The sequence below is a fragment of the Genypterus blacodes genome, unplaced genomic scaffold, assembly GCF_046128005.1.
Source record: "Genypterus blacodes isolate CSIRO-AG114 ecotype Tasmania unplaced genomic scaffold, CSIRO-AGI_Gbla_v1 ptg000028l_1, whole genome shotgun sequence".
NCBI classification, from domain to species: Eukaryota; Metazoa; Chordata; class Actinopteri; order Ophidiiformes; family Ophidiidae; genus Genypterus; species Genypterus blacodes.
Window position 1 is genome coordinate 2640602 of NW_027466841.1, and position 22808 is coordinate 2663409.

General features: G+C 43.5%; 3 protein-coding genes across 4 annotated transcripts; all 3 read right to left on the reverse strand.

The window, feature by feature from the left end:
• Positions 1 to 394: 394 nt before the first annotated feature.
• prrg2 (proline rich Gla (G-carboxyglutamic acid) 2) lies at positions 395 to 6575 on the reverse strand. Its single transcript, XM_076144256.1, has 7 exons — positions 6434 to 6575; positions 6243 to 6343; positions 4212 to 4384; positions 2963 to 2996; positions 2503 to 2632; positions 1356 to 1496; positions 395 to 961 (listed from the first exon to the last, which is right to left on the reverse strand). The coding sequence occupies exons 2-7, from the start codon at positions 6325 to 6327 to the stop codon at positions 919 to 921; spliced, it is 606 nt and encodes a 201-aa protein (XP_076000371.1). The 5' UTR covers positions 6328 to 6343; positions 6434 to 6575; the 3' UTR covers positions 395 to 918.
• Positions 6576 to 7263: 688 nt separating this feature from the next.
• Positions 7264 to 16183, reverse strand: rras (RAS related). Of its 2 annotated transcripts, XM_076144061.1 has the most exons (7): positions 15890 to 16183; positions 15565 to 15716; positions 14503 to 14590; positions 14004 to 14106; positions 13239 to 13347; positions 12191 to 12309; positions 7264 to 10945 (listed from the first exon to the last, which is right to left on the reverse strand). In XM_076144061.1, the coding sequence occupies exons 2-7, from the start codon at positions 15649 to 15651 to the stop codon at positions 10858 to 10860; spliced, it is 594 nt and encodes a 197-aa protein (XP_076000176.1). In that variant the 5' UTR covers positions 15652 to 15716; positions 15890 to 16183; the 3' UTR covers positions 7264 to 10857. The 2 variants fall into 2 exon arrangements, with proteins under 2 accessions (XP_076000176.1, XP_076000178.1); XM_076144063.1 differs by lacking the exon at positions 15890 to 16183 and having other exon boundaries at positions 15565 to 15883.
• Positions 16184 to 17589: 1406 nt separating this feature from the next.
• On the reverse strand, positions 17590 to 22071 carry LOC142993501 (dual specificity protein phosphatase 16). The gene is made up of 5 exons (XM_076144258.1): positions 21981 to 22071; positions 19935 to 20030; positions 19470 to 19629; positions 19208 to 19331; positions 17590 to 19018 (listed from the first exon to the last, which is right to left on the reverse strand). The coding sequence occupies exons 2-5, from the start codon at positions 20019 to 20021 to the stop codon at positions 18235 to 18237; spliced, it is 1155 nt and encodes a 384-aa protein (XP_076000373.1). The 5' UTR covers positions 20022 to 20030; positions 21981 to 22071; the 3' UTR covers positions 17590 to 18234.
• Between the last annotated feature and the right edge of the window lie 737 nt (positions 22072 to 22808).

Here is a 22808-nt window from a genome sequence, read left to right on the forward strand (position 1 = left end):
GGGGAGGGAGGAGGGGGGTCACAGCAGCCAGGAGCACCTCCTCCTCCCTCCTCCCCCCTCCTCCTCTCCACATATATTTCACTGTCTATTGTCTCTTGCGTGCAGCTGATGGTCGCTACACACAGATGCTGCACGCTGTTTGAAAAAGTGAAGCTGTTACTGCTCACACACGCTCAACTACACACACTCCCTCATTTTGTTCACAAGACGCCATTTTTAAGAGGAATGACTGGGCTGCTTCATCCTCTGCTCCCCTCCCTTCTAGTCTCTCTCTCTCTCTCTCTCGCACACACACACACACACACACACACACACACACACACACACACATTTGTCACGCACTGACAGCGCAGTGTGCTGTGGCGTTGTAGGAATGGAAGGCAGTGGAAATGGGTGAGGTGTAGAAGCCCAGCAGTGTTTTGATTTTATTGTGACAGAGAGACGGAGAGACAACACACAAATGCAAAACGTAGAGCCAGATGTGCCGATCACTGGATCAATTGGCATGGCAACAGTAACAAGTGGATAGTTACAATATACATGTATGAAATTAGGCAGATGCACATAAATCATTATATTCACATTTACTTCTTGTACATCAGAAGAAAAAGAAATCATATACATAATACATGCAGTAGTTGGACTGAATGTAACTACACCCCTTCCCCCCCCCCCCCCCCCCCCCCCCCCCCCCACACGCACACGCACACGCACACACGCACACACGTACACTCAACACACACGCGCACAGATTTGTACACACATCTGTATAGCAGTGGGCTCAACAGCTAACATCTGGGTGTACAGTTACATTGTGGGGTTGCATCATGATTCCACTCATCAGTATCTTATGAAACACAGCCATGTCTATGTTTGCTCAAAGTATCAGCGCAAATTAACCGAAACGAAGCAGTTTGTTCACTCCTCTTGTGCGTTCTCAGCGGGTTCTGACGGCGCCCCCCTGTGGACAAGCATAGGAAAAATATTTTTAAGTGAACTAGTATGCAGAATGTTCCACAAATGTTTAGTTGTACATCAGTTATGAACAACAACAATATTAATAATAATAGTTCTGTGAAACTGGCAGATGTTCCACACATTCCATGGGTAAATCATATTGTATTCCCCTCCTTGTGCCTCCTTGAACACCATGGAAGTTTTGAAGCAACATATTGAGTTACCACTTAAAAATACACGAAGAAAACTTGTATTATTATGGGATGGGGAATTTGCCTGAATATTTACAAATTGACAAAGGAAATGACCTAACCCTTACATTTGTTTCTTTTTTCCCACCAGGTTTTAAAAGAAGCCACAGGGAAGCATCAGTTTGAGTCTACAGAGTGTGCACATACCCAGAATAAGGTGGTGGGGGGGCATCATGTTGTCCACTGCGGTGAATAGCCTCATTGTAGCTGGGTAAACCTGGGGCAACAATAGCAAGGGGCACTGTCTCCGGGGCTGGACATCCATCTGCTACCATCCTCACTGGAGCACTGCACCACAACAAACACATGTAAGTCAACATGAGAACAACAGAAGCCAGTTAATTTCCTATAAGGCTTAACAAGTCGTTAGGTAGTACAAACCCTACTGTTAGTGTAGTGCACACAGGGTCACCAGAATGAATTATCCCCATGGACCATTTTTATCCAGGTACATTAGCTCTCTCTCCGATGACGAGCTGTGTTGTCACGGCAATTGCTCGTGTGTGGTTGAACCTGAAACCCTTGTGAATCATGCTCAACAGGACAGAGCTATCTCCTAGAGCCAGAGTTCACTGGCTAACACCAGGTGAACTCCAGGCATGTAGCCAGGGGGTGCGGTTGGGCTCAGCCTGAAAAAACTATGTGGGAGTGCAACATACCCGACTGACAGAGCAGTGAGAGAGAGCACCTGTGCAGCTCTGTGCTCTGCTCCTAGATGAATCCTCCTCTTTTATCAAAGACATGGTGACTCACAACAACATCATTATACTTGGAGACTTTCATTTTGATTTCGAGAATGAAAATGATCCGTTAAAAAAAGCCGTCTCCCGCCTCAGAGTCAACCCACAGAGGTCACACACTTGTCTATCAAACCGATTTTTAATCTTCCTTTCCTCTACAAACGTGTTGAGCATCTCATTTAGTAGTGGATGATCTTATGGACTACCTTGGGTCAACTCATTTATTTGAGCCGTACCAATCTAGCTTCAGGCCCTTTCACAGTACTGAGACCGCTCTGAGTTCAGTATCGATCTTAAGATCAATCATTAAGTGGGATTTGATACCAAAATTGCACTCCATACTCAGACAGGAATTAAGTCATTTCCCCCTGGAGAGCATGTCAAGGGAGAATGAAATCTTTACCAAGCATGGTGCCACAACCTAAATAAAAAGGAGAAAAGTGGATAGATGGAGAAGTTGGTGAGGTACACTATTCTGAAGCAAAGAGCTGCCACGATGGTCCTAAGGGGCCTGTACAGGAGGGCACCAAGGCTCCGTGTTAGAATAAACTTACCCAGGTGACCTCCCACTTTTCTTCTTGGCTCTATAGCAGTAGATTCCCAAAACAGTGGCAATAACAGCACACACCAGAAGGGCCAGGATCCCTGCTACCAGCCCGGATACATCCAACCTGGAAGTCGACGCTGCAGAACACAAGTATCTGCATAAGTAACATCAACAGCTGCTACGACCAAACATTAACCTGGCGCACTCATCAATCGATCAATCATTCGCTATTACATGAAAATAGCACTGCACACAAATGATGTACAGAAAACAACAAGTACACCTGATCTTTATTGTTGACTTTGTTATGTATCATCACTTTGTACAAAACACATCATTTATTACTACACACTAATTTGGAAATGTGTATCATACTGAACATGTTTTCTTAAATATGTAAACATGTGACCCTTAGACATTTTGTTTAAAAGTAGGACAATTGTAATGACAATGTTTTTGAGTATTACCATGACTGCTGATATATGAGGCCCAGAATAGATCCTGGAAAATTTAAGCAAAAGTGGATTTAAAGAAGACAAATCATCAAAGAAACGTAAAAAATAATTCAGCAAAATCTCTTCAGCATCAATCAGCCACCAGAGTAGAATTGTCTTAGTAAGCAATCATTTATATTCTCTCCAGAAATACAACATTCTCCTCAGGGGCTAATGTTACTGATGTGTATCATTCCATTTAAGGACAGTTATTTCCTTGTCCTTTGGGATGTAAGTCAATTGTCGTGGTCTGTTGCAACACAGCTATTCTGAAATGGTGACTGAGGTGGTCTGGTTTGTTCAAAATCCTCATTCATATAAAGCAGTCTGAAAACAACTCTTTGAAAATCCCACTACATGTGACTTCGAAGGTGGTCACAGTTCCAAACTTGAGCTCTGACCTGGTGATAATAAAACACGGCCACTAAACAAAATGGCCATCATCACTTCTTAAAACATGAAAATGAAATTTCACACCGCAATGGACAGAGACAGTTGTGTTTTCCTACATGTATTCTATACCTCTATCAGGCTTCTGTGGTGACACTGTGGTGTCTGAGGGCAGCTGCTCATTTAGCTCACTCCCTGTAGAGCAACACCTCAATAACAACAGTCTATCATTTTCTAATTAGCAATTATAAAAAGGAAAGAGGGGGAGATAGCTCCAGGTATACACAGGTTGTGCAGATACTGACTGCGTTGAACGTACAGGACCGCTAGATTCCATTTAGCCACCACATAGCTGCCAACTCACACTGGGCCCTAAAACCTGCCATTTTGGCCAGCATTTTCAGTTTTGCAGGTACAAAAATGAAATTAATTCCCTGTTTGAGATCTCATTATTTAAAGATTTTAAACCATCTAAATCCATGACATACTTGCCCCGAGTTCATTTCTTCATGTCAGGTCTAAGTGTCCTGTAAGGTGTCCGTTCCCTTTCTGATTTCTACACCAATCAACAGCCTTCTCTTAAGGGAAAGTGGACAATTATAGCCTATTATCACGTGCTTGGACACTTCATTGTTGTGGGTGTAACTCTTAGATCATAGAAACTGAGACAGAGTGATCTCTTTAGCTTTGTTTGTATGTGCAGTGCATGCTTTGTGCCCTAGTGTGATATACTAGTGTCACTTGTGCACTTTTACTGTGTAACGTGAAAGTAATTAACAGAAGAGAATGATACTTGCTCCCTCACAAGCACCAGATTAAAGGTCATTCTTACAGTTTGTGTGATATCCTCAAACACCTCCCGGGCCTCCTCGTAGCTGCACACCTCCTCCTTGCATTCTCTCTCCAAGCTGTCAGTCACAACCAACTCAAAGTCCCAGCTATTGTAGAGAAGTGAACGTGACAAGAAGGAGGAAGCCGCCTGTTGCTTCAGCAGCACGGGACCTCCTGCAGGACACACACGCATGGATACAAGCACACACGGATGGGCAGAGATACACACATACACACAAAAATGGCTGATTAAATAACCCTGCATCTACATCTAAACAAGGGCTTCTCCCTCTTCTAACATCATGACCGCTCGAACAGTGTAAATACACTCTTTAACCGCTCAATCTTACATCCTGTGACTCGACTGACCATTTATCTGGCCTGTGGGCCCCACACTCTTGAATGTGGGGTCCGCAGGTCAGCTATTTTTCAGCTCGGTGGCCCCTGAGCTGTCTCAACGGTAGACGGCTTTTCGCCCAGAGGGATGGCCGGTGTGTCCACTTACAGGGCTCTGCTGATCCCTCTGCCATCTGCTTACCCCCCTACAAAATAAAGTTGACTCGACTTGACAAAACAAAACTGAGGCCAAAGAATATGTCCTAGAACACTCGGCACAAAAAATTGTTTTCTTTGTTTACCTCCCCCTGCCTGGTGTGACTGGTCAAACTATCACAGATTATCACACTAATGAGGGACCGGCAGATAGTATGAAGCGCCTTCAAGGTCAAAATTCATTTTACATTCACACATGCACTAGTTAAACCACACACACATGCCTATGAACGCAGCTATACAAGTGAAATTCATCATTATCATACTTGTTTATATGATCAGTTAATGTATTGTGCGTGCGGTAATACTTGTTTGAATGCTAAGTGACTGTAGAGTAGTGTGTGTGCAGTAATACCTGTCTATGTATGTGCGCGCTCATACTAGTGTGTGTGAGAGGTATTTTTCTTGCCACGGGAGAGGCGGGGCTTGGGACACAATGGAAATCTAGTGCAAGGCTGTTGGCTTCAGAAGCTCATTTCTCATATGATGTGAATGTTTCTGACAACTGCACATGTATGTTCTCTCCTTGGGCGGCTACAGTCATTAGAGTGATGAGTATTTCTCATGTGAAGAAATGCACTTCTGACGTCAAAGGCCTTGCACCTGATTTCCACTGCTCCCAAGCCCCTCCTCTTCTGTGACTTCATATCTCACACACATTACTTTGAGCGTGCACACAGGCTAGAGTCACCTTGCATTCAAACAAGTACGAGCGTGCACACAGACAGATGTTACCACCCACACACGCTACAATCACCTCCCCTTCAAAGTGTGACTTTAGTTAACTTATGCTTTACATTGTATTGTTAATTATAGTTAATCAATTATTTGACTATATTAACAGGTCGAATATTTATTAGTTACTTTTCAGGTCCTCTCTCAGGTGATAATTGGTTCCTACCCTTGCCCTTGTTGAGGAGGGACTGTACGAGGTAGTACACAACAGAGAGGGAGAGGGACACATGTTCCAGAGTGATGTATAATTGTGTTGTGGTGTTGGTGACATTATAGAATAGCTAAGAAGAAATTAAGAGCCGTTGATAAACTATAGCCCACAGCCAGAAGGACTGGAGGACGCTACAACACCCAGGAACGAGTGTTACACAAGTATGATGGCACATAGTGTGTGTGTGTATATATGTGCCCACTTTTACCAGTATGTTGTACAATGTCACTAGTGTGTATGTGGGAAGTTTCTCATTTGTGTGTGTGAGAGGTGCGTTTACAGGTGTGTGCGGTTTCACTAAGGTGTGTGTGAAGGTAACACGGATTTCATAGAACACTGGAATTCATAAGATGTAGCTAAGCGAACTAAGTAGTATGATTTGGATCAGTCAGGGGCAGGTATAAGTCTCAGGGGCCTTGAACAAAGTGCACACAGCGAGCCTGTATCACTGTGTGTTAAGCTTTGAAAGTCGATTTTTGTCCTGAAAGACCTTCCTGGAATGAAGCGCCCTCAAAGTCAGTGAAGGTGTTTTACCTGGACTGTGCCTGTAAGGGACGCTGCAGTTTGCCAGCTGCAGAAGTAACAGCCCACCCAGACACACCTGCAGGAAGGCGGCCATGGCTTCTCAAAACACACTGAGGAAGAATGAGTCAGTCATCAGTATGGAAACCCCCTACCCTCCTCTTCATCCAACACAGTAAAGACAACTCTGATCTGCTTCTTACCTGCTTGCAGGCTGTTCTGTGTCTCCAGGAGAAAAATTCCACTTAATCCTCTTTATTTTCCAACACATAAATCTCCAGTTTGATTAGACGGTGAACCTTCATGTAGAGGCTTCACAACACAAGAAGCTGTTGTTCTGTTTGCAGTGTGAACAAACCTGTTCCACAGCATAGCAACAGGAGGGAGGAACCAGAAACCTGTTCATCTGATTGCATACCTGCAGGCACAGCAGCTCAGTACAGATCCTTACATTCGCCGCTTATGTCTGTCAAAATGAGGACGTTGTTGATGTTTACATTTAGTCATTTAGCAGACACTTTCATCCAAAGTGACGTACGTATGAGGTTTCGAGTCAAATGGTTTCTTTAGCTATGAAACTGAGGTTATAAAGTTAAAGGCGAGGTGTTTAGTGGAGCAATTCTTAATCGTAAAATTGCCATGCCAAATATTATTAGAGTTTTACAATGGGAAATTGTATTGTGCAACTCCAAAAAGACTTTTGAAAGGCAATGCTGCATTTACCCCAAGTATTTGGCTGTATGACGATTTTACAGAACAGTCTGGATACTAAATAAATGGCATACATGAGGAAGTTAATAGATGAATACATATCAAGACACAACTATTTCAATATGAAGTAAACACTGTGCTTGTGATTCTTTAGCTCCACTGCAGGTTTGACCCCCAACCACACAGGACTCAGACTGCTAACAACCATCATGTTTGGTTGGAGGTCAATTCTGGATAGTCAATTCAAGAAAAGGATTGAAATATAGAACATAATAGAAAATCTATCATTGTTAAGGTTACAATGTCACAAAAGGCACAAGAGTTAATATTTCAAGTAAATATTTTATTTTAATTGTGTACAAAACTTATTGGATTTGTCATACATTTTTATATAATGACATTTTGATTGATTTAGTGGAATATGGACAGACAGAGACAACGTCATTTTTGAGCAGTCAGTCAGTCACTTCCTCGGTTTGTCCATCAGTCTGTTCGTCTGTCATAATGCCTTTTACCAGCTCCACACAGATGCATCGTAGCGGAATGTCTGCAACTCACTGATGTGAAATATCCTCTGAAATGATCATTAACCATCTTCAAATCTAATACTAAAACTGTTCACCTTTAGGGGCAAACAGATTAACAATAGCAAACTCACTGGCATGTTGAAAACTGACAGTTGGAATGTAATACTGTGCTCTGTCCGTAGGCTACAGATAGACTAAATATGGAAATGGACTTTCGTCTCCATCCATGCAATATCCCAATAGGTTTTGCCATCTGTCGTGAATCTATTTTTGTCAATACAAGCTGTAATTGTGCTTTTTGATCACTTTTTGATTTGTGTGAAAAAGTAAAAAATGACATCAACACATGACTGGTAGGGTAATGCAGCATTAAAAGAGCATGCCAGTACCTGAATACACATGTAAAAGAAAGCAGTTTGAAAATCCATATGACTAAACTCATGTTAAGTAGTTAAGAATTGAGGTACAGACACATATTGAGACAAACTTCATTCCTGACTCTCTCGCATACACTGAGACCACTACAGAATTATTTGGAATTCAGCATTAATTATCTATCATCCAATTCATTATGATCTTTATCCAAGTCACAACAACTCACTCACAACACAGCGTGAATCACTGGTTCACAATCCTCAGGCTCTCAGCTCAGCATAGTTCCCATCTTTCTACGTACACTTCATCGTCTAAAAAGGTGTGTTTGCTAATCAAGGCAATAGACGATCAGAGCTGTTGTTCCAAGAACTCCTGATCTGGGTCTAAAGTGAACCTCTGAGGTAATGACTTCAAAAGCAACGATGAGTCAGATGATCCAATCACAATCGGTACTCGTTTTTTGTTCGTACTGCAAATAAGGCAGAAATGGAGCAAACTGCAGTGGTCTCCAAAACAATCTAGAACATATCCATGAAGACCTAGGTGTTCAGATCAGATGGAGGAATATTGTCCAGTTGCTGCTCTCCAAAAAACAAGGTGCAATGATGAAGGGGGTGAAAAAGAAGCCAAGAGTTCAAGCAGAAGACCTGCAGAAACATTGACAATCTGCTGGAATCTCTGTTCATGGAGCTCTATAAGAACGCTCAACAACAGCTCAACCTTATGATGGAGCAAAGTGCTCTACAAAATTAAAAAAAATACATAAAACTAATAAAACAAGAACAAAGAATCTATAGCCACATGCTTCAAGTTTTCAAAAGACAGTTTGAAAGATCTACAAGGTTTCTGTTTATGTCCTGTGAACAGAGAGGACAAAACTTTTTGGGCAGAAATGCACAGTGGAGGAGCAAAGAAGGTCTCTGCACACCAACATCCAGCTGTGAGGCCTGATGGAGGAGACCATAGTTTGGACCTCCTTTGCTGTCTCTGGGCAGATTACACCCATTGAGTGAACAATGAAGAAACGCATTCCACAGCAGAACATCGATGTAAATAGAAGGTGGATGATACGGTTATTGTAAAAAAATTGTACAGACAGATTGTGTTTGTCTCTAAGTGCGACTCAGATGAAGATCAGAACAGATTTAATGAATAATTAATACAGAAATGCAAGACATTCTCAAGGCCCCAGTAACTCTCCTGACATAGAACTTTGATTTCATTCTGAGAAAAATGTTTTATTCTCCTCTCCTTTGATTCTCAGAGACAAACAAGGAATCCACGTTTGCATGCCTTATTTTACAGCTTGCAGTGAAATTAAATCCAAATTTGAATGCTGTCTGGATCATGAAAAATCTCGAAATCCACCTGGTGTTTATTTGGAATTTCAATATTCTGTCCATCTGATCAGGACCCATTAATAAGAGGTTTGAATCGTACCACAAATCATCACATCAACATGATAATGGGATCTTGTGCATTGGTGAGTATGCAACAAAATTGTGGTGCCTCTACCAACACCGATAGCAATCACACACTGAAGGGAGTGTTGGGAAAACTGCATTAACACCATAATTCCAGGAGATGATTGATCTGATCCATGTTTTAAAAAGGAAAAGTGTCAACAGCAACAACCGACCCCTGACTGTGATCCATGTAGGCACAACACAATAAATTCAGTTCAAGCTACACTTCTCACATCCATGATTCCATTGCATGTACACATGCTCCCTCACAGCAAGTCTGGCAAACTGTGTTCACATAAACACACAGCCACACACTCGTACCATCACAGGGATCAAACACCCAGCACAACCTGAGCACCCACATAATGTTTAATGATTTATTATTCATATATATAACCATTTTGGAACTGTTCAAAATTAAATGATTACTTCAGGCTAAAATTCTTATGTGGTAACTATTTGTAAAGTTCTTTAAAATCGGTATCTAAAACTATTACCAGCAACATGTCCATCAACTCTGCTGCCCCCTGTAGGCACACATGGAACACGACAATAGGACGTGGACATTATCCAGGGAAGAGTCCATAGCTTTGGCCTATACCTCTTGAACTGTAAGCCACAGGATCAAAATAAATTTTCCTTGGGCCTCTCTGTATCCATTCATATAGGATTTGCACTTAACTACATTTTCCTATTTTGAGTTTTCTTCCCCCCCACATTCCCGTGTCAATTGTGACAAAAGTTTGAATGTCTGGACCAAGCCAGACATAAGTCCTATATTTGTTTTGATACAGTTGGTGCTAAAGCTGAGTGGGTGTGGCTCATTTATCTGAATAACAAAAAGTGCTCAATCTTCAAAAAGTGCTGTATCTTATGAATGAATTAGTGTATTGTAACATGGTGGCTATCACTACTTGTGCAAACAATTAAACATTAATTTGCCTGATGGTGGCTCTTCAATTTTGTCAATAACTATGGAACTGGACAAAAATAAAATAAAAACTTATTATCATTATCAGGCAAAGGTCCTGTATACCTTACTTAATTACAGTATTGACAAATAATTGGAGTATTGAAAGCATGTAAACGTAGTGACTGACATTTTTCTGAGAGGAACCACCTTTGAAAAAGTAGTGGTATATTCTGACAAAAATGTTAGAAATTATTCACAGCAGAAAAAGATGAGCGATGAATCTGCAGCCACTGTGACAAACCAATAATCTCTAGCTGTGCTCATGACATTCTGCTTTAGAGACACAACCTCATGATGAAATGACCTTATGACCTTTCTTCCTCCAGGACTGACAAAAGCCTTCTGCTACCAATGTATTCTGCTGCTGCTTTGAACTCTCCCTTTCAATACAAACCATTATTATGATTTACACAATGCTTTTGGCAAAAAGTGCAATGAAACTATTTGAAAGGAAGATATGATCTCTGCTTCACACAAGCAGCACACATACACACACGCACTACCTATTTTACACCCCTTTTCCGAGCTCTGATGGACAACTGTGGGTGAGGCTCTGGTGCCCATGGTAACAGTGGTTAGAGCAGGACGCAGGGACAGCCGCCACTCTTCTGCTTTGCTGTGTGATGAGCTGGTAGAGGCGGGCTCTCCATCTCCTGAAACCGTCTGTAGACACAGAATAAGAGAGATGAATCATAGTCAGTCGTCTCTCTTACAAATATTAATACATCTCTCCAATTCAGCCAATTTAGAGTTTCCCGTCATTCCCGATCTGCATGTGTTGATAGGTAAACTGGAGCATGGGGAAGACATGCGTTCTTACGGTCACATCTGCCTGCACACATTTACATCCCTTCCCTCAGATTTGGGTCTGACGTGCTCTTCAATGTTTCATGGAGGACAGGGACAGTGCCCATACAGAGAAACATTCACTCACTGACAAAACAGACAGTGAATTACTACTCCACTAGTAAGTAATAAAAGCTGTGAGGCATTTTATTATACCATTATGAAAGCACGGTTGTGGGGGGGTTCTGCGTTTTGTGACAGCAACCTAAATGTTACAATGCTAGAGGACTCCAACAATGCCGCAGTACTGTTTTAAGATCGCCTTTTACAGATGATGCCTCATCAAGCTGTGACCTCAAACAAGTGGCTGGGATGTGGATCAGCGCATCCAAATCTGAGCTGGATCGGCCTCTCCACGATGGGAAGTGAGTTGCTGCCCCAAATGAAGGAATTTGAGTAACTCAAGAGTTTTGCTTATGAGTGAGCGTGACATTGATTGGCAGATTGGTGCGACTTCTACCATGAGTCAAACTGTTCTGACGAGAGATTTAAGCCAAAGGCAAAACTCTAAATTTAACAATTGATCTTTATTCTAAATCTTGCCTAGCGTCATGAGCTCTAGGAAATGTCCGAAACAATGAGAATGCAGATACAGATACAAGCAACTGGTATCAGTTGCTTCTGCAGGTTGCTGGGACGGAGTGAGGGTAAAGTCCAACAGAACAAACTGGAGGGATGAATTATCCCATCTGGTCAGGGAAAACCCCTAAGGAGCTGGAGACTTTGGTCAAAAGGAATGTCTGGGAATAGATGGATGTCCCAGTAGGACAAACCTTGGGGGAGACACAATTTGTCCTTTCGGCCCGAGCATCCTCTCTGTCACATCATTACAACAGATAAACACTGTACAATCCACCACCGATGACCAGCTGGTTCCCTGTCAATGCATTACTGTGGTAATATGTGGTTATACCCTTTAGTAAAATATTAATGAAACACAATGCAGAAGCAATGAAGTCTAAATCATCCATTCTCTAATATGAGAAAACGTTTCATGTACATGATTAAATACTTGATACTAGTATCATGTGTAACCTTTAAAGATAGTAAAGTATGAGATACCTGATAACTCGCACGAGCTCCAGGAAAGCTTCATCCACATTGTAGCGGTTCTTAGCAGAAGCCTCCATGTAGTGGATCCTGTTCTCTTTGGCAAAGTCCTCAGCATCCTCTCGAGAAATCTGGAGACGGAAAAAAACCCATCTTATATAATTATGACACTGGAAGTTTTTTAATCAAATACATCTGTTTCAATCATTTCATCTTGTTGTGTTCATATTTAGATCAAGATCACATCTTAAAGCAAGATGCAACTCTGCTTTTTTGTTGCTGTTGTTGTGTCGTTGTATTTTACATTCTGTTTATTTCCCATTTCACCCCAAGGATATTCAATATTAGTAATCACCTTGGTTGGAATTAATCATTGGTTAAATTATGGTGTGAGTAAGTGATACACCTTCATGTATTTCAATAACATCTGTTGTTATAGTTACTACTGTTATTTAGCTACTTCAACAACTTTTCACCAGCCAGTGTCATCCACATGCACTGAATGAAGCAAAGCAAGAAGCAAACCAATTTTACATTACAGGGTTCAAAGTGACTACAAGACATAGAATCCAAATGATTATTCCCATGATTCCTTGGTTTCATCCACATCCATTCATATAGGCCACGCCTACTGCGGGCAGTGTGATCTTGGAAGTGCTGAGTGTCACGCTTCTGTTGTCTAATATTAGCACTGACACATCACATGAGCAGGCTGGTAGACACAATGACTACTAAGTATCTATTCAAAATATAAGGGGGGAAACACTGTAGTAGCTGTGGTGTCATTGTGTGTGTGTGTGTGTGTGTGTGTGTGTGTGTGTGTGTGTGTGTGTGTGTGTGTGTGTGTGTGTGTGTGTGTGTGTGTGTGTGTGTGTGTGTGTGTGTGTGTGTGTGTGTGTGTGCGCGCGCGCGCGCCTGTGTGTGTGTGTGTGTTGAAATAGAGACCGGGCAAGCAATTCTTGGTGCCATGTAGATATTGCGTTGATTCGCTGTCACTCCATTAAATAGGTGTTAGGTATCAGGGGCTAGCTAGGTGTAGGCGGTTGCTTGGGCTAGTTACCACTCTGTGCTGTTCAAGGTCAGCTTTGTTTCCAACCAACACCATGGGAAAGTCGTCCCTGTCCTTCACCCTCAGGATCTGGGTGTGAAATTTCTGGACCTCATGGTAGCTGAAGAGAGAAGGGTGGAAAGAGTGAACAATCATCAGCATGTAATGAAACAATGCAACACACTATCACACTGTAAACTAACACTACTAACAGCTGCAGAGGACCAGGATGCACCAGGATCAGGTGTAGTCAGGATCCTGTTTGTGCGCTGTGCCCACACTGCATTGCCTTTGTGTGATGATGCCATAAAGTAATTCAAGGCCATTACTTAAAATCGTGTTCCTTCATGTTAAAACTGGTGGCCAGGAGTCAGGGTGTCACCTCTCTTCCTCTATAGACTGAGAGGTGTTGGGTCTAATGCAGATTAATGCAGCTGTGGTGCTGATGCTGCTCCCTGAGTCTCTTGCAGCTAGTGTGGTTGAAAGGTCTGCAGGGGTCCAGTGTGTCATAACTATAGGTGTGTGTGTACATGCAGGTTCAAACATCAGAATGGAATTGATATCAGTATCAACATAAATGTACTTTGTGAATGTAAATCCATTCACGCACTTAAACATTACAACAGGCCTGTGCCACCTTCACGTGGTGGATTCAGATTTCCGTCGTATCCTTTTTCCTTTTAAATAAACTAGACTACAGCTGTGTGTTTCAGCAGTTACAGTAACAGTCATGCCTTCTGTCACACACACACACACACACACACACACACACAATACCTGCCACGGTCGTTTAGTGCAAACACTAGTAAGAAGCCTTCTCCTGAACGCATGTACTGCTCCCTCATGGCACCAAATTCCTCCTGACCTGCTGTATCCAAGACTGACACACACACATACAAACACACAAACATGTTGAGATGAGTCCTCCTGCATTGTGCAACCAACACTATGACATCATATACATTGAAAAAAACAAAAGCAGTGGTGGTATAATGCAGCAAATCATTTTCATACGGCGATGACAGCAAAGCAGCCATGCAGAGTGAACGTCTTTATGTGTGTGGAATTAATTATTGCTGTGGAATCATCAAGCAGTTACTAGTAGTGTGGCCCAGCAGACTACAGCAAATCCTGGCTAAACACAAGTCCTAACAAGGAAATGAATCATCCAGAGAGCACACACACTACTACACACACACACACACACCCAAACCCTTCAGACAAACACTATGTGCACAAAGCAGGACGTCATGTCCGGTGTGACTGAGCCTCTTACTGTCCAGCCGGGCCTCCTTCCCATCCACGGTGCAGATCTTGGTGTAGGAGTCTTCGATGGTGGGGTCATAGTCTGACACAAAGTAGGACTGTGAGACACACTAAGTGTTATTTACAGCTCAGCCTGCAATATATTACTGATAACACAGAAGTTTGTCAACCAGCAAACACAGGCTCCATCCTCCTACTTGTGTACAAGAATGATCTAAGGAGCATTTCCGTACACAGTAGTGTGGCTAAAGATGAACCAATCAATTGTCCACCAAAGTAAATTCATTTCCAGATACAGTACATGACAGGCAGTGAGAGGAGAGTCATCAACCTAATGCAGTTAATTCACTCCATGTTAGACTGTCATTAATATCTTTACATGGCTAATCATGATGTACACTACCGTTGTCTGTAATTCGTCTAGTAAAAATAGATAATCTGGGAATTACTGAATTTACTACGGATCATCCATCACAGTGAAAGCCACATCTTGTTTTAATCACGGTATTGTGCAATTACGTTTACATCTACGTAAAATTAGATCGCATTAAACCGACGAAAGCTCTCTCTACGTAATGCTGTGATTTATTCAAGGATGTAAACTTTATAAATAAAGTAAAGCACTCCCACATGCACTTACTCACCTGGTGCAGTCGCGTCATACACACATTAAGCAACTTAGAAATGGATAACATCACAAATCTAAGAACTACTAGACAAACAAGTGCAGTGTGCATGTAAACATAGTGACTGTGACAAATTAGAGCGAGAAACACAAAGATCGACGTGAGGAATGTGTGTGTGTGCGAGTCTTAGAGGGCGGAAGACGAAGAGTCGGTGAGGTCTGAGCTAACATGTTCGGAGCTGCGTAGGGGGTCAGAGTTTACTCCAAACTCAACCAACGCCAACACAAAACTCTTCGTTGTTCTTGCGTTACTCTTTAGAACAAAGAGGAGCGGAATCTGTAATCGCGATCAACGATCTGACCGATCAAATGTCTCCAGAGGATTATAAAGCTATTTTTTTAATGTGTGCGTGAGTGTGTTTAAGTGTGTGTGTGTTCCAGCTGTACCTGAATGAACTGGATGGTGAGCGCGCTCTTCCCCACTCCTCCTCCTCCCACTACCACCAGTTTGAATCGCTCCCCTTCTCCGCTCATCTTGCTCTCTCGACGCCGCTGTGTCCGGAATCAAAAACACGAGTCCACGTCCACGATCACACCAACTGAATACAGAGCAAAAACCCGCAGATCAAAGTACCGACAAAGAGTTTTCGGACGCGGCCCAGCACAGTAAGGGCGGTGCGAGCATAAGGAGCCTCGCACTCAAACTTCACACCAACAAGCTCATGTTGAAACTTTCAAAGCAAAAATGTGTCCTCATGCGTGGAAAACCTACAAAATGACGGTGGCGTTTACTGGAGTGTGGGCTGTCTGTTCTTCCTCCTCTTCTGTGTGTGTGTGTGTATGCGTGTGTGTGTGCGCCTTCTGAGGGCGGAACCGCTTCCTCTTCCTCTTCCACACTCCCTCTCGCTCTGTCGCTCTCAAAAGATCCAAATTTCCATAAGCCGTAACAAGCACATGGCCGTGCAAACTCCCAATATAACCGGATGTGTGTGTGCAGTGTGTACAGTGTGTACATTGGACACCGGTGAACTCTTCCCCCACACACTTTCTTTCTCTGATTGAACCTGAAAGTGTGCGGAATTCCTCCTTCATGAGTCAACTTCCTTATTTGGTCATTTGGAGTATCCCTGACGTCACCTGACAGTAGAGCTCACAGGGTGTAATGGGTCATTAACGCTCTGTGTTCCGGGTAACAGCTGGACCAATAACTGGGTCCCTCAACACGCAGCAGGACTGACCTCTCACCCCTGACCTCTGACCTCAAAGACAAATCTACTCTTTCACATTGTTTGAATTTTGTATCATGTTAGTTGCTGCAGGAAACACAAAAAATGCAAACAGACCTGTGGTGTATCTCCAGTATAGAATAGTTCTAGATGTTAAAGGTTCTTTTGTATTGCGTAATTGTGTGACAAGATCTGTAGCCGAGAGCAGAGAGGGACTTAGCGGATTAAATGGGAGTTTGGTAACTTATTCCACCACACTACAAGGAAGAAATGTCTGGCTCGAGGCTTAAGTGGCGGGTGGCACCCAGGAGGAAAGGGGGTGTGTTGGTTCAGGCGTGTGGAGTGAGGCGGGTGCACACCTTACTCCACACTGGCCTGCAGGGAAAGCAAGTGCAGGAATAATAATCGTTATGTATTTTAATATTTGTTTCATGAAGTGTGTGTGTGGTTTATTAGCTGCTATTGTCATGGAAATGTTTTGGTTGTTTTTTTTTGTTAGGTTTATTATCCTGTCTAGTCCACCCTGGCAAGTGTGCTGGAAGTGTGTACAAAGATCTGGGGATTTGCTCTTGGGGTGGACTGGTCTTCTTTTCTGCTTGCTTCCCCCCCATTGCTCCTCAACCTGACTTAGTCGGACCACAGTCGGGTGCTCAGGGCAGGATTAAGGTGTTGTTTGTTGGGTTATGGGCTATGATCTAGTAGTTGTGATCACACATGATTTTTAGGCTTTCTAATGCAGAACGATAAGAGGAAATTACACAATATACATGCTATCTTTTAAGCATTTGTTTTGTAACATGGTTTCCTGTGTTTAATGCGTGCTGGTGCAGTGTCCATTACATGGCAGAGTCCCCTTAGGGGCTCTGTAATCCACTTTACTGGGTCATCAGAGGGAGAAAAAACCTTGACGTAATGTTTAATTGCTCTCTGTAGTCACTTTTGGCTCTGTAATGTAATGAGGACTTACTTACTCTTGTGATAACCGCTTCGAGGTTCAGTGAAAATGTGCAAGTCACCACCTGTGACTTCAGCCTCCAACAAGCTGCCTCTCTGCCTCACACTCAGTTAGTGCTCTGGGGTTACAGGCTCGGGTACCTGCACATCAGCCCTCACACACACCCACCAACACCCACCCACACCTACACCCACACCCACACCCACACCCACATCCAGACCCACATCCACACCCACACCCACACACACACACACACTTTGCCGCTCACAAAAAAAAATCACTTTGAACCACTTTTATCATTTTACTGAGGGTTAGATTCTACATGTGAGGCGAGAACATTAAAACTAATGAATGAAAACAGGTTTGAAGTACTGGACATTGTGAGGATTGTTCAGGCTGTTGAAAATAGAGTATAACAGTTTGCCAGACTTCATTCATGCGAAGAGAAGAAAGGGTTTTGTGTTGCTGAAGACGACAAACAGCTGAGCAGAGGCTCAAATTAGCGCTGAAATGTTACATTTCCTTGTCAGTACATTTGTGTATAAATTCTACTTGCAAAACAACACAATCCAAAATGATGCTTCAGCAGCATCTGTCAATATTAAACAAACAATATAGATTTAAGATTCATACATATAATTCTTGAATATAACACAGTAATAAATAAATACAGTAGGGGATACATTTCCTTCAGGTGAAACCTGGATAGCAATAATTTACGTGCATCCTTCCTGTTTGACAAACATGCACACACAGACACGCACACGCACACACACACACGCACACGCACACGCACACACACACACACACACACACACACACACACACACACACACACACACACACACACACACACACACACACACAGCCTCATACAGATCCACAGTTTGGATGAAAGATTCCTGATGGCTGTGTCTGTCATTGTGTGTCATCCTGTCAGCACTGGTACGGCAGTGTGGGCTGTCCCATCCTGACGGGGGCCAGCAGCACCCCGCCCAGCAGCATCCTCTCCCCCCAGTCCAGCAGTTTGTTGAGGGTGAGACTGAAGGGGGACAGCAGGCCCGGCTCTCTGTACCTGCTGCGGGAGGGACTTGTCTCCCTCTGGCTCTCCTCTGCTGTTGGAGCCATGTTCCTCTGTTTGTTTGCCGCATGCTTTACACCTGTCTCCCTCTTGTGGACAGTTTGGGATGTAGCAGACCTCCTTGTTGGCTGATTATTGGTTGCTGGGGTGGAGGGCAGGGAGAGAGTGAGGCTCTTACGTTTCTCTAATTGTGAGCAGTTGATTTCTGTAATTGCTGGGAGTTGTGGTTCTGTAGGCTTTGGTGCTAGTTGGACTGGATGTGAGGGACTCTGGATCAGAGACTTGACTTCCTGCTCCTTATCACTTACAGCCTGGTTGAGTGTCCGGGGTCTTAGGAAAAGTGTTTGTGGCCCCGGGCACCCACCTCCAGCTGAGTGTGAATGTGTCTGCTCTGGTTTGTCTGTGTGATAAGAATCCTCTCTGTGTGGTTGTTTGGCCTTTGAAGGGTCGGCGGGGGTCTGATAAGCTACGGGAGTGAGACTGACATCAGTGGACGGTAGATGAGCGTCCTGCATTGTGAGCGGTTGGATGATGAGGTCACTACCAGAGAGTTTCTGGCTCAGAGTACCTTGGAAATGATGCAGCTGCCCAAGGAAGTTGAAGTTTGGGGAAATAGAAGGCCGGCGCTCTTTCACAAACCTTATAAGGGGAGCAACAGAATTAGTCTGCATCTACCACCACCGTCTCTCACAGGTCTCATGGAATCAGGGGTTATATTAATCTACAAACAATCAAAAGATTAACTATGGTGCTGCAATGCTGTTGTTCCCATAAAAGGAACAGGAACAGAGCTGCAGAATGAATACACATACACACACACACACACACCTGTATGCGTGATCCAGGTCCATCTCCAGGCTGTACATGATGTAGGCCACAGCCAGAGCTGGCGAGCGAGAGATTCCTGCAGCACAGTGAATCAGAACCGCAGCACCAGAGGCCATAGCTGCATCTAAAACAGACGACATCAGCACAGTATCCCAGTGAATCCAGAAACTCTGACCTCAGCACACTGTAACTAATATCAACACATCAGTTATCTTTGCAGTGTGAAACACAGTGTAAGGTTTGTGCATTTATTGGACCTTACCAATAAACTGCAGTGCCTGTGGTATCCATGGCAACAGGTCGTCCCACAGGGAATCATCAATGGGGATGCGGAGGTATTGGCGCTGTGGCAGGAAGGACGGCTGGGGGCTGCAGCGGCTCACACTCAGCACGTAGGAGATTCCCAGAGCAGCCAGTCGCTCCTACACACAAATTATGACATATGACTGTGTGTGTCACTATGACTTAGAACACAAAGAAAACATAGCTAATTTGGACTTATTTTAAACCTTTAGGGCGGACCTAAGCAAAGTGTACTTGTAGCCCAACAGGTTGTTTCCATTTAACATACAGTAGATGTCCAATGCAACAGCTCTGCAACCTGCATACAACTTGATTCTGTGTGTGTAAATCGTTTTATTTATCCTCCCCACTATTATTAACTTAACATCCAGTTCAGCTCCACTCTGATGTATCTGCCATGCTGTGATGCTGAGAAGCTGCTTACCTGCGTGACATCCCTCTCTGCTCCCAGGTAGAGCTGTGGCAGAATGACTGACAGCTGATCCGGCTCTTTGTCCGGGGAGAAAACCATGGCTGTCTGCTGCACAACAATGAGACAAGGAGAACCTCAGTGACTTCAGTCTCAGATCTATACACATACAGTACACGTATAATATCTACAAATATCTATACATGTCTATAAAAGTCTATACTTGGGTCACATTATCCCAGCTGACCCAAGGAAGACAGAGGCCATACTGGAGATGAAGGAGCCCACAGATGATGGCAAATTGAGGAGTTTTCTGCTGGGAAGGTTCATTCCCCAGCTAGCGGAAAAAGAGAAGCCGCTCCCGGATCTGCTAGGTTAAACTGCTGGGTATAGGATGTGACCCAATAGACATACGATAGTGAATACATCCACCCGGCCATGTATGACCCAAACAGAGACACCAAAACATCAGCTGACACATTCTCCTACGGCTTAGCACGCGTACTTCGGCGGGGGTGGAAGTATGAATGGAAACTTGTGGCTTACTCCAACCTAACACTTGCGAACCCCACCCAAAGCTCCCAAAGGAAGATGAGGAAAAACTCCATGGAAAACCTTGAAGGAAAAAGGGAAAAAAAACCGGGGGAGAAGCAATTGCAAGAGATATTCCCCCTCCAGGAATGGCCGGGTGAACAAGAGGAACTTCTGATGAGATTATGCAAGAGCACAATAAAGCACAGCAAGAGAGAGAGGGAGGGAGAGAGAATGATATAAGCACAACACAGTGCAGTCCTTTTATTGAGAGTCAGCAGTTCATGTGGTAGTTAGGGGAGCAGAGTCCAGGTGAGCCAGTAAGCTGATGATGTTGCAGGAGGGGACAGTGTCTACTTGCGTGTCATAACGCTCTGCACAGAAGGACGGCCAGCGCATGCAAAACAGGAACCTGTGCTGAAAATGAAAAGCTACTGGCTAGAGGGAGCTACACTCACAGTGAAGGATGGCTTACTGCTGAAAGAGTGTCTCCTCGTCTTCCTAGAGAGCTTCGGGAGGGGTTGGGAATTTTCCTGTTGTGGAATTTTCCTGTTAAGCCCTTTGAGACATTGTATGCGATATTGGGCCGTACAAATTAAGTTAACTTGACTTGACTCGACAGATATGTAGAAATTGCTCAATTATCTCTCACCAGGTCCGATGAGTCATTGTTGTTCATAAAAAGTTGTGCCCAACATGGCATTCCAGAGATCCCAGGATCCGAGATAACAGTCAGTAGTTTTCTGGACAAGCCTTTACTTCCTTTTCGACTTCATACAATCTTGGGAGTTACACTTTACCTGTTGAGCTGTAAGTGAACCACCACAGTGCAGTGGAGTTCACAGTGGTCTCCCGTGCACAAGTACAGCTCCAAGAATGGTTGGATTCATTTGCTTAACAGGATGATATTACTACTACTACTACCGAAAGAGCCTATAAACAAATAAGTTGAAGCCATGTCCCTGCTGTACCACATTACTCAAGCTGCACAATATCTGCCAAGCATCATCAGGAAAGGGTCAACCTGAGAAACCCAATATGTAGCAGAGAAAGGGGATGTACTGGGAAATCCTGCTGTGCCTGCAAACTGAACGCAACATTTCACTTTTGCAGCATTTCACACCTGTGATCAGGCGAGATAGACTGAGGGACACATTGGAAAACCGGGAATGCAAACTACAGTCTGCAGGAAGGAAGAGGTTAACATAGATAGATGTGCCCCTGGAACTGATGAGGGAGATATTATTGTTTACTTTATATGCAGTGGCTGCACCATTTACAAATGACGGATCAAAACAAATGTAACTGTCGGTACTGATGCATTACACACATCGCAAAGCAGATAAGTGGTCCTACTAATCCTATATAGAAAAGGAGGAAAGAACAAATGAAACACATATACTGTGCAAATGTGTGCAGCACCCGACGCAGCGGTGCGGTGTGACAGATTCACATCTCTCCTGAGCTGCAGATCATAAGTGGTTTTAAGAAAGATTTGGTTTGAAGAAAGTAAACAGATTTCATACTCACTGTGCAGCGAGAAGACGCAGAATACGAAGGAAAGTAGAGGCGCGGGTCCTGGATGCTGTCAGTCTGCTGCTGTTGTCTGTCTGTTGGCTCTGTACTCTTCGTCTATTTTCACGATGACCTCATCCTGTTTCCAACAATAGATTTGTATTGGATGATGTCATCTTCAGCCAATCAGCGCCGTGCCGGTCTGCACTGCATGAGCAGGCGCAGACGCGAATCTTCCCCCAACCAGCTGGAGAATACTTGTTTGGCTAATGTAGCAGGTTGTTTAAAAATGTACATGCAATCCTGGACAGTGTAATCTAGTTTATCTGCGTTAATGTAAATGTATTCGTGTTCATATAGACTCACTCACGGGTTAAATAAGTGTATACGTTCTCTTATTGTCCTTGTGCATGTTATGTGAAGAATATTCGGTCTTGGACTGATCTGAAACTGGTTTGATGTTCGATATTCGACAGATATTCGCGTCCACTCTCGTGATTCAGCGGCATCTGTTCACCCCGCTGAGGCAGCTGGAGCACCGCCAGTTTACTTCCCCTCAGAGCCTGGAGCCAGTTTAGGGACCGTCACTCAATTACTAATGAAATAAAAAAAGAAATTCTCTGTTCTACCTTGCAACTTGAACATTTTATAGAAAAATACACATTTAAATGGTCTCTAATATGGATGGATGTTTTTTCTCCCCAATAACTTCCAGGTCATGTGACTTCTAAAAATGTAACTATTCACTCTATTCTGAATTTCATTTTCAAAAGTTTGATATCTGTAGTGATAAATGAAAGCTGCATTTGCTCCAGTAACGTCTCTTTCTGCCGATTTGTGATA

Bases quoted from the DNA above. Each gene is read 5' to 3' on its own strand.
- prrg2 (XM_076144256.1), bottom strand. From the start codon at position 6,327: ATGGCCGCCTTCCTGCAGGTGTGTCTGGGTGGGCTGTTACTTCTGCAG. The intron at 1,497-2,502 runs GTAAGTTTATTC...GTTGTGGTGCAG, and splicing joins AAAAGTGGGAGGTCACCTGG to TGCTCCAGTGAGGATGGTAG. The intron at 962-1,355 runs GTATGTGCACAC...GCTTGTCCACAG, and splicing joins CCCCCACCACCTTATTCTGG to GGGGGCGCCGTCAGAACCCG.
- LOC142993501 (XM_076144258.1), bottom strand. From the start codon at position 20,021: ATGGTTTTCTCCCCGGACAAAGAGCCGGATCAGCTGTCAGTCATTCTG. The intron at 19,332-19,469 runs GTAAGGTCCAAT...CGTCTGTTTTAG, and splicing joins ACAGGCACTGCAGTTTATTG to ATGCAGCTATGGCCTCTGGT. The intron at 19,019-19,207 runs GTGTGTGTGTGT...TCCCCTTATAAG, and splicing joins GACCTGGATCACGCATACAG to GTTTGTGAAAGAGCGCCGGC.
- rras (XM_076144061.1), bottom strand. From the start codon at position 15,651: ATGAGCGGAGAAGGGGAGCGATTCAAACTGGTGGTAGTGGGAGGAGGA. The intron at 14,591-15,564 runs GTACAGCTGGAA...TGTGTCTCACAG, and splicing joins TCACCATCCAGTTCATTCAG to TCCTACTTTGTGTCAGACTA. The intron at 12,310-13,238 runs GTAACTAGCCCA...TTCCGTCTCCAG, and splicing joins ACCTTGAACAGCACAGAGTG to ATTTCTCGAGAGGATGCTGA.